Source organism: Anthonomus grandis, chromosome 14 (genome assembly GCF_022605725.1).
Source record: "Anthonomus grandis grandis chromosome 14, icAntGran1.3, whole genome shotgun sequence".
NCBI classification, from domain to species: domain Eukaryota; kingdom Metazoa; phylum Arthropoda; class Insecta; order Coleoptera; family Curculionidae; genus Anthonomus; species Anthonomus grandis.
The window spans coordinates 449,980-461,489 of record NC_065559.1 but is presented as its reverse complement, the minus strand read 5'-3'; the positions used below and the strand labels follow the sequence as shown (position 1 = coordinate 461,489).

Sequence of the window (11,510 nt, the reverse complement as noted above, 5' to 3'; positions counted from 1 at the left end):
TTTTAATGTAATTTGTTATGTATTCCAGGCATTCAGGTTTATAGAATAATTTTTCATTTTGTCCCAACAATAGCGAATAAAAAACGTTTTTTTTTTCATACTGGCGTGCGGCAAATACTCTCTTGCCGCACTCTTTATGGTTTCTTTTCTTAAATACCTAAAGACTTTTGTAAATTTGTCCGTAAAGTTTTGGAAAAAAATTTAAAAATATTTAAAGAGATTAGAGGGATGGATTATTGAAAGAAGTGTTTGAAGTAAAAAACTTTAATTGCAAAATTCCAGTTTTCTCAGTACCCCGTGTATTTTTTGAAAAACGCTGAAATAGGTGTCTAACCAAGTTGTTCAGACAATGTGTATACGAATTTTCAAATTTGTATTTTGAGTAGTTTTTGAGTTATGGGCATTTTGTGGAATTTTTCGAAAAAAAAATTGTTTTTTTCTAAAAATCCATTTTTTTCAACACCCTGTATATTTTTTGAAAAACGTTGAAATAGGTGTCCAATGAAATTGTTCAGACAATGTGTATCCAAATTTTCAAGTTTGTATTTTGAGTAGTTTTTGAGTTATGCGAATTTTGTAAAATTTTTCGAAAAAAAAAATTGGTGTTTTCTAAAAATCCGTTTTTTTCAACACCCTGTATATTTTTTGAAAAACGCTAAAATAGGTGTCCAATGAAATTGTTCAGACAATGTGTGTACGAATTTTCAAGTTTGTATTTTGAGTAGTTTTTGAGTTATAGGCATTTTGTGGAATTTTTGGAAAAAAAAATTGTTTTTTTCTAAAAATCCGTTTTTTTCAACACCCTGTATATTTTTTGAAAAACGCTAAAGTAGGTGTCCAATGAAATTGTTCAGACAATGTGTGTACGAATTTTCAAGTTTGTATTTTGAGTAGTTTTTGAGTTATGGGCATTTTGTGGAATTTTTGGAAAAAAAAATTGTTTTTTTCTAAAAATCCGTTTTTTTCAATACCCTGTATATTTTTTGAAAAACGCTGAAATAGGTGTCCAATGAAATTGTTCAGACAATGTGTGTACGAATTTTCAAGTTTGTATTTTGAGTAGTTTTTGAGTTATGCGAATTTTGTTAAATTTTTCGAAAAAAAAAATTGTTTTTTTCTAAAAATCCGTTTTTTTCAACCCCCCGTATATTTTTTGAAAAACGCTGAAATAGGTGTCCAATGAAATTGTTCAGACAATTTGTTTACGAATTTTCAAGTTTGTATTTTGAGTAGTTTTTGAGTTATGCGAATTTTGTAAAATTTTTCGAAAAAAAAAATTGGTATTTTCTAAAAATCCGTTTTTTTCAACCCCCCGTATATTTTTTGAAAAACGCTGAAATAGGTGTCCAATGAAATTGTTCAGACAATGTGTGTACGAATTTTCAAGTTTGTACTTTGAGTAGTTTTTGAGTTATGCGAATTTTGTAAAATTTTTCGAAAAAAAAATTGGTCTTTTCTAAAAATCCGTTTTTTTCAACCCCCCGTATATTTTTTGAAAAACGCTGAAATAGGTGTCCAATGAAATTGTTCAGACAATGTGTGTACGAATTTTCAAGTTTGTATTTTGAGTAGTTTTTGAGTTATGCGAGTTTTGTTAAATTTTTGAAAAAAAAATAGTTTTTTTCTAAAAATCCGTTTTTTTCAACCCCCCGTATATTTTTTATAAAACGCTGAAATAGGTGTCCAATGAAATTGTTCAGAGAATGTGTATCCAAATTTTCAAATTTGTATTTTGAGTAGTTTTTGAGTTATGCGAATTTTGTAAAATTTTTCGAAAAAAAAATTGGTCTTTTCTAAAAATCCGTTTTTTTCAATATCCTGTATATTTTTTGAAAAACGCTAAAATAGGTGTCCAATGAAATTGTTCAGACAATGTGTGTACGAATTTTCAAGTTTGTATTTTGAGTGGTTTTTGAGTTATGGGCATTTTGTGGAATTTTTGGAAAAAAAAATTGTTTTTTTCTAAAAATCCGTTTTTTTCAACACCCTGTATATTTTTTGAAAAACGCTAAAATAGGTGTCCAATGAAATTGTTCAGACAATGTGTGTACGAATTTTCAAGTTTGTATTTTGAGTAGTTTTTGAGTTATAGGCATTTTGTGGAATTTTTCGAAAAAAAAAATTGGTGTTTTCTAAAAATCCGTTTTTTTCAACACCCTGTATATTTTTTGAAAAACGCTAAAATAGGTGTCCAATGAAATTGTTCAGACAATGTGTGTACGAATTTTCAAGTTTGTATTTTGAGTAGTTTTTGAGTTATAGGCATTTTGTGGAATTTTTGGAAAAAAAAATTGTTTTTTTCTAAAAATCCGTTTTTTTCAACACCCTGTATATTTTTTGAAAAACGCTAAAGTAGGTGTCCAATGAAATTGTTCAGACAATGTGTGTACGAATTTTCAAGTTTGTATTTTGAGTAGTTTTTGAGTTATGGGCATTTTGTGGAATTTTTGGAAAAAAAAATTGTTTTTTTCTAAAAATCCGTTTTTTTCAATACCCTGTATATTTTTTGAAAAACGCTGAAATAGGTGTCCAATGAAATTGTTCAGACAATGTGTGTACGAATTTTCAAGTTTGTATTTTGAGTAGTTTTTGAGTTATGCGAATTTTGTTAAATTTTTCGAAAAAAAAAATTGTTTTTTTCTAAAAATCCGTTTTTTTCAACCCCCCGTATATTTTTTGAAAAACGCTGAAATAGGTGTCCAATGAAATTGTTCAGACAATTTGTTTACGAATTTTCAAGTTTGTATTTTGAGTAGTTTTTGAGTTATGCGAATTTTGTAAAATTTTTCGAAAAAAAAAATTGGTATTTTCTAAAAATCCGTTTTTTTCAACCCCCCGTATATTTTTTGAAAAACGCTGAAATAGGTGTCCAATGAAATTGTTCAGACAATGTGTGTACGAATTTTCAAGTTTGTATTTTGAGTAGTTTTTGAGTTATGCGAGTTTTGTTAAATTTTTGAAAAAAAAATAGTTTTTTTCTAAAAATCCGTTTTTTTCAACCCCCCGTATATTTTTTATAAAACGCTGAAATAGGTGTCCAATGAAATTGTTCAGAGAATGTGTATCCAAATTTTCAAATTTGTATTTTGAGTAGTTTTTGAGTTATGCGAATTTTGTAAAATTTTTCGAAAAAAAAATTGGTCTTTTCTAAAAATCCGTTTTTTTCAATATCCTGTATATTTTTTGAAAAACGCTAAAATAGGTGTCCAATGAAATTGTTCAGACAATGTGTGTACGAATTTTCAAGTTTGTATTTTGAGTAGTTTTTGAGTTATAGGCATTTTGTGGAATTTTTGGAAAAAAAAATTGTTTTTTTCTAAAAATCCGTTTTTTTCAACACCCTGTATATTTTTTGAAAAACGCTAAAGTAGGTGTCCAATGAAATTGTTCAGACAATGTGTGTACGAATTTTCAAGTTTGTATTTTGAGTAGTTTTTGAGTTATGGGCATTTTGTGGAATTTTTGGAAAAAAAAATTGTTTTTTTCTAAAAATCCGTTTTTTTCAACCCCCCGTATATTTTTTGAAAAACGCTGAAATAGGTGTCCAATGAAATTGTTCAGACAATGTGTATCCAAATTTTCAAGTTTGTATTTTGAGTAGTTTTTGAGTTATGCAAATTTTGTAAAATTTTTCGAAAAAAAAAATTGGTCTTTTCTAAAAATCCGTTTTTTTTCAATATCCTGTACATTTTTTGAAAAACGCTAAAATAGGTGTCCAATGAAATTGTTCAGACAATGTGTATACGAATTTTCAAATTTGTATTTTGAGTAGTTTTTGAGTTATGGGCATTTTGTGGAATTTTTGGAAAAAAAAATTGTTTTTTTCTAAAAATCCGTTTTTTTCAACCCCCCGTATATTTTTTGAAAAACGCTGAAATAGGTGTCCAATGAAATTGTTCAGACAATGTGTATCCAAATTTTCAAGTTTGTATTTTGAGTAGTTTTTGAGTTATGCAAATTTTGTAAAATTTTTCGAAAAAAAAAATTGGTCTTTTCTAAAAATCCGTTTTTTTCAATATCCTGTACATTTTTTGAAAAACGCTAAAATAGGTGTCCAATGAAATTGTTCAGACAATGTGTGTACGAATTTTCAAGTTTGTATTTTGAGTAGTTTTTGAGTTATGCGAGTTTTGTTAAATTTTTGAAAAAAAAATAGTTTTTTTCTAAAAATCCGTTTTTTTCAACCCCCCGTATATTTTTTATAAAACGCTGAAATAGGTGTCCAATGAAATTGTTCAGAGAATGTGTATCCAAATTTTCAAATTTGTATTTTGAGTAGTTTTTGAGTTATGCGAATTTTGTAAAATTTTTCGAAAAAAAAATTGGTCTTTTCTAAAAATCCGTTTTTTTCAATATCCTGTATATTTTTTGAAAAACGCTAAAATAGGTGTCCAATGAAATTGTTCAGACAATGTGTGTACGAATTTTCAAGTTTGTATTTTGAGTGGTTTTTGAGTTATGGGCATTTTGTGGAATTTTTGGAAAAAAAAATTGTTTTTTTCTAAAAATCCGTTTTTTTCAACACCCTGTATATTTTTTGAAAAACGCTGAAATAGGTGTCCAATGAAATTGTTCAGACAATGTGTGTACGAATTTTCAAGTTTGTATTTTGAGTAGTTTTTGAGTTATGCGAATTTTGTAAAATTTTTCGAAAAAAAAAATTGGTATTTTCTAAAAATCCGTTTTTTTCAACCCCCCGTATATTTTTTGAAAAACGCTGAAATAGGTGTCCAATGAAATTGTTCAGACAATGTGTGTACGAATTTTCAAGTTTGTACTTTGAGTAGTTTTTGAGTTATGCGAATTTTGTAAAATTTTTCGAAAAAAAAATTGGTCTTTTCTAAAAATCCGTTTTTTTCAACCCCCCGTATATTTTTTGAAAAACGCTGAAATAGGTGTCCAATGAAATTGTTCAGACAATTTGTTTACGAATTTTCAAGTTTGTATTTTGAGTAGTTTTTGAGTTATGCGAATTTTGTAAAATTTTTCGAAAAAAAAATTGGTATTTTCTAAAAATCCGTTTTTTTCAACCCCCCGTATATTTTTTGAAAAACGCTGAAATAGGTGTCCAATGAAATTGTTCAGACAATGTGTGTACGAATTTTCAAGTTTGTACTTTGAGTAGTTTTTGAGTTATGCGAATTTTGTAAAATTATTCGAAAAAAAAAATTGGTATTTTCTAAAAATCCGTTTTTTTCAACCCCCCGTATATTTTTTGAAAAACGCTAAAATAGGTGTCCAATGAAATTGTTCAGACAACGTGTGTACGAATTTTCAAGTTTGTATTTTGAGTAGTTTTTGAGTTATGGGCATTTTGTGGAATTTTTGGAAAAAAAAATTGGTTTTTTCTAAAAATCCGTTTTTTTCAACCCCCCGTATATTTTTTGAAAAACGCTGAAATAGTTGTCCAATGAAATTGTTCAGACAATTTGTTTACGAATTTTCAAGTTTGTATTTTGAGTAGTTTTTGAGTTATGCGAATTTTGTAAAATTTTTCGAAAAAAAAATTGGTCTTTTCTAAAAATCCGTTTTTTTCAACCCCCCGTATATTTTTTGAAAAACGCTGAAATAGGTGTCCAATGAAATTGTTCAGACAATTTGTGTACGAATTTTCAAGTTTGTATTTTGAGTAGTTTTTGAGTTATGCGAGTTTTGTTAAATTTTTGGAAAAAAAAAATTGTTTTTTTCTAAAAATCCGTTTTTTTCAACCCCCCGTATATTTTTTGAAAAACGCTGAAATAGGTGTCCAATGAAATTGTTCAGACAATGTGTATCCAAATTTTCAAGTTTGTATTTTGAGTAGTTTTTGAGTTATGCAAATTTTGTAAAATTTTTCGAAAAAAAAAATTGGTCTTTTCTAAAAATCCGTTTTTTTCAATATCCTGTACATTTTTTGAAAAACGCTAAAATAGGTGTCCAATGAAATTGTTCAGACAATGTGTATACGAATTTTCAAATTTGCATTTTGAGTAGTTTTTGAGTTATGGGCATTTTGTGGAATTTTTCGAAAAAAAAACTGTTTTCTCTAAAAATCCGTTTTTCATGCACGGAAGAGATTAAAAATTAATTGAAACGCCCGGAACAAGAAAAGGAAGTCGCTAAATCCCTGGAAGAGATGACAATTTTTTCTTTTAATTTCTGAAAGATATAAAGAATTTCTCTACTTTATAAATGCAATTCTTTCCAAAACTCTCCTAATTCTTTATTATTATCATGAAAATACCTTTTTGGGAAATAGAAATGCCTTTAAGCGATTAAACATTTATTTAAATGCCCTGAGTAATAAGATAAGTTACTCCAAAATCCTGGAAGATGCAAAAATTGTACCTCAAATGTCTGGAATATAATGGACAATTATTGGCCTAGAAGCCAAAAGATTGGAAAGGAAAAAACTACACAAAACCTGGAATTAAGTGGAAAATCTTTAAAGAATGAATACAACAACAAAACACCTCTTTTTCCCCAGTAAGAAGAAGCTTTAGATAAAATAGAAAGAAAACTTCTCGTTTGGTGTACAAATGCCCTAATTATTACCTGTCTAGTATTGGCGTTAACTGTCATCAGTTGTTTTTTCAGTTTAAACCCCACCCTCTCTTCGGCCGGTCTCAGTAAACCCTCGAATTCTTTAAGAGCTCTCTTTAAATTACTCGGTGGCGCATCGTCGTACCTTAGAACATCTACGTCTGTAAAATAAGTGAATTAGCAACTAACCAATTGTAATTGTTATTAACGAACCTTCGAAGGGCTTAAACACCTTGTCGCAACTTAAATCGTTTTGTTCCTCCGCCGTGGATAACCTTAGTAGTTGTTTGTGGACCGTCCTCACGTTTATTACCTAGACATTATAATTTTATTATTGTGGTTCTTTAGAAGATTGATCATAAAAATAAACTAGATGAGGGTAAAAAGGTTTTGTTATCGGAATCTTGGATTTATAGGCATATGAACTGGGAGGAATTAAAGGGATTAGAGATAAAAGTGGAGGCAGTATAAATGCTGATAAAAGATTAAAAAGTGATGCTAATAATGTGATTTGCAAGAATTTACATTTAAAACTTTCATTAAATAAGAGCCTTCAATTAGGTACCCATTGATACAAAATGTGCTGCCAAGTCAGAAAACTACTTGCATTCATTAAGCGGTAATCTAGTAATATCTATAATGAATTATGGTTACAATTACTTTTCTCCTCTGCTATATTTATTCTGTTGTTCTTAATAAGACATTTATTATCCCTGTATTTAATTGCAACACAGAGGAAGCATTTATAAAAGTATCATCTAACCACATTTCAGATTTTGGGTCATCTTTCTATTTTATTCTAGGCAGTTAAATTAATGTTTCATTTGTCACAGGCCTTGCTATTAACGTGATTTGTCATATATTCCCGGCTTTTACATACATTATTCAATTTATTTCAGAGATTTGCAGCTGGTCAATACTTTATAGTATGGAGAATTATTTTTGTTGGAATTGATATCAGTAAAATTAATCTATAATTGATTATTGCAAGGAATGAATAAAGTAACTTTTATATATTATTGCACCCGGTATCTTTGCGCGTTAGTAAAAAAAGATGGCCTATGCGACATGCGTTATGCGCGAAGAATTTTGGATTGCAATAAGCAGCAATATCTCTCTCGTTTTGTTCGTTGAAAGTACCACCATCTTTTCGGGTACCGCAAAAACCTTAATTCTACAAACTCAAAATTAGTATAAACAGAGGCGCCTCAAATTCATGAGAACTATAAAGTGCACGAAGATCCAGCAACTAGATCCTCACGGGTAAGTCGTTAAGGCCCCTTTGTTTCGCCGCTCAATGGTGAATAATATCAAAATTTATCTTTTTATACAGTCCACAGTTTTATCTCATTTATTAGTCGATTATTCACCAAGAGCCGTTAGTAATTTTTTCCAGCTTCCAGGGATCACGTTAATTTTTTATATCTTCCAGGAATTCGGGAAAGAATATCATCATATCCAGGGCTCTAGGGTCATTTATGTCTTTGTTTCGGGCATTTGACGTAATGTTTATTTTTTTCCAGGCATAGTTTATTCCTTTTTAGCAACCAAGAGCATCATTCTTTTTATATCGTTTGGGAATTACAAAATGAATCGATTTCAGCGATTCAACCATATTTTTTTCTCCGATGAGGCTCATTTTCAAACACCGAAAGGAATATTTCTTTGGACCCATCTAGCTTTTGGAATTTTATTGGTTCTAAGAAGGCTGGCACCAGGATTCCTGGTATGATCAGGCTACCCGATGACGTGGTAATTAAAGACCCACAAGACATAGTTGATGCTTTTGCACTGTTCTTTGGTGAGGCATTTATACAATCAAATTTCATTAACCATTCGTCGACGTCTGATAATGTGCCCCACTTTGACATTTCCAACGTTGATGCTTCCCAGATTATTTTGGCCAGTAAAAAACTCAAAAATAAGTTAACATCTGGTGTAGACGGTGTGCCTAGCTTCTTGGTTAAAGATTGCATTGGTGTCCTGGCTGATCCGCTGACCTACATTTTCAACTTAATACTGTCAACAGAACAAATCCCTGAAATTTGGAAGACTGCTAAAATAATACCTATTTTAAAAGCTGGGGACTCTGATCAAATCGTGAACTACAGGCCAATCTCATTACTCTGTAACTTCTCAAAAATTTTCGAAATTATCCTGAATCGGTCGCTATTTAGTCACGCAAAAGAACTCATCTCTGTAGACCAGCATGGATTTTTTAGCGGGCGATCTTGTGTTACTAACTTATCCTGTCTGTCTAGCCACATCTGGGAATCACTTGATGTTAATACTCAAGTCGATGTTATTTATACCGACTTCCAAAAAGCCTTTGATCGGATAGATCACTATATTTTGCTGCATAAATTAACTCAGTATGGTTTTTCAGGGAGATTATTTAATTTATTTCATTCCTACTTGATTGGTAAATCTCAATATGTTGAATATGAGGACTTTAAATCGAAACTTTTTAACGTAACGTCGGGTGTGCCACAGGGCTCGAACCTGGGTCCGCTCCTGTTAAGTTTTTTTATAAATGACTTGATTAAGTCACTCACTTGTCATAGGCGGGCTTTTGCCGATGATTTGAAGCTATATTTAAATGTATATGGTTTGGAGGATTGTGTTTTTCTTCAGAACTGTCTAAATACATTGGAGGTATGGTGCGCTGTTAACAGGTTAGGCTTGAATGCGGCTAAGTGTAGTGTGGTCAGTTACTCTAGATCAAAAACACCCTTAAATTTTAATTACTTTATTAATGATACTATTTTGAGTAGATTAGAGCAAATTACTGATCTTGGTATAACCTTTGACTCTGAATTTACATTCGTTCCACACTTCAATAACATAGTCAAGTCAGCCCTGAGAAGGCTTGGGTTCATAATTAGAAGTTCTCAGAGTTTTACTTTGGAGTCTACATTAAAACTGCTTTTCTGTTGCTTTGTGAGATCAAAACTGGAGTTTGGCTGCATTATATGGAACCCGCTCTATCAGAATCATGTTGGTCTCCTTGAATCTGTTCAGCGTAGATTTGCTAAGTTTTTGGCCTTCAGGCAGGATGGCATATATCCGGTAAGAGGGTTTGATCATCGGCAACTATTGGAACGCTTCAATCTACATCCATTACATCTCAGAAGAATGATCTTCTCTGTAAAATTTCTGCATGGGTTACTGAATGGATTCATTGATAGTCCTGTACTTCTTTCTGGTGTGCGTTTCATGGTGCCTAGGCTTAATGCTAGACATCCCCTAGCATTCTTTCTGCCAAGGCCTCATACTAACATCCTGTTGAAATCGCCACTATATACAATATGCGCTATATTTAATCGGATCTGTCACATGTGCGATATAAATTTCTCTCCGGTTCATGTGATTATCGATATCTTAGTGGATCATTACTCTTGGGATTAGGGCCCATGCGTTTAAGTTATAGTTAGTAGCTATATTGCAGTTAATTTAATTTAATTTTGTTGAATATGTGATTATCTTGTTAAACTTTTATAATTGGGTTTTTATATCATATTAATAGTTATTTGTTCTAATTTTTTGGATTACTTAACTTTTGAGAATGTGACTTTATTTTACTCTTTTTCTTTTCTTTTCATTATTTTAGGTTTGTTTGTGTGTGTTTTTTTTTAACTATATTTTTCATTGTTTTGCAACTGTTTCCTGTTATTGGGCAAGTTGCCTGTTGGAAATAAAGGCTTATTATTATTATTATTATTTTCACCTAAATGGCCATGTGAACACCCAAAATTGTCGCTACTGGTGTGCAACAAACCCGCAGCAAAAACATCAAAGGCCCCTGCATAGCCCAAAGGTCACGGTTTGGGGTGCAATGTCGGGATCGGGAATAATCGGTCCCTATTTTTCCGAAGACGCTCGAGGCAACGCAATTACCGTTACATAGACATGCTTCAAACATTTTTCGCTCCCGCCCTTCAGGAGTTTGAGGGATACAATCGAAACACTTGGTTTCAGCAGGGCGGCGGTGCCACCTGCCACACCTCCAACCTGTTTTTGCCTGTCGTTCAGGCGCTTTTTCCCAATAAATTAATCTCCCGAAGAGGGGACATTCGATGGGCGATTTTTTTTTGTGGGGATACCTTAAGAGTAAGGTGTACAGGAACCGACCCGCCACCCTGAATGATCTAAAGGCCAATTGAAGAAATTGAAGCGATAACTCCAGAAACTTGCCAACGCGTTATTGAAAATTTTAGGGCTCGCCTTGAGGAGTGCCAGGAAAGAAATGGGGCATATTTCGACAACGTAATTTTTAAGATATAATTTTCCAAGTTTTCTGTAAATTTTAAGAATAAATTTGTTACAATTGATCAACGGGTTTTTTTTTTAATTTAATTTTATAAAATTAACAACTTTCTGGACCACTATAATCTGTAATTTTTAAAGTTATTTCTTGTTTTTCCTTGTTCCTGCTTTATTGTGATTTGTTTGTCTGATCCCATGCATCCTTATACTTATTTTAGGTCATTATCCATTGTTCAATTTGTGAAAAAACAAAATTTTTAAACACCAACAAACATTTATGCGCATAACTTGGAAATCAATACAAATATTTTCATAATTTTTATACAGCAATATAAGGGGTTCCTTGGGATTAATTTGATAGTGAAAATATGCTTCTGGGTTCAAAATTTAGGTAGTCAAGACAATTTTGGTTGGAGCACTTTTTGCTAAGCAAATTTTCCCTATTCGTGAGATAATTGGAATATTTTTAAAAGGAATTTACTCAAAGAGAGACCATTACTTAGCCAGTAATTTCATAAACGAACGATTCATGTACCTCAAAAATGTGTGCAGTTAGTGACAATTGTATGCACCAAGGCACAAAAGTCACTAAACTTGAAGGTTTGAAACACATATTGTCAATACCAAGTTTTTATTAAATAGTGGACATTTTCAGGTATAACTTCGGACCCAATTAAAATATTTTAAATTTTTTTTTACTTTATTATTGAGGCATTCCTTGG

At 31.3% G+C, this 11,510-nt stretch overlaps 1 protein-coding gene across 1 annotated transcript in view; it reads right to left on the bottom strand.

Annotated features, from left to right (window-relative positions):
• The window catches only part of LOC126744755 (cytoplasmic dynein 2 heavy chain 1-like), a 42,126-nt gene that overhangs the window by 28,856 nt on the left and 1,760 nt on the right, over window positions 1-11,510 (bottom strand). The window contains exons 7-8 of the mRNA XM_050452309.1: window positions 6,736-6,835; window positions 6,535-6,683 (exon numbers count right to left, since the gene is read on the bottom strand). Of these exons, the coding sequence (XP_050308266.1) occupies window positions 6,535-6,683; window positions 6,736-6,835 (249 nt within the window). The remainder of the gene's footprint in view (window positions 1-6,534; window positions 6,684-6,735; window positions 6,836-11,510) is intronic.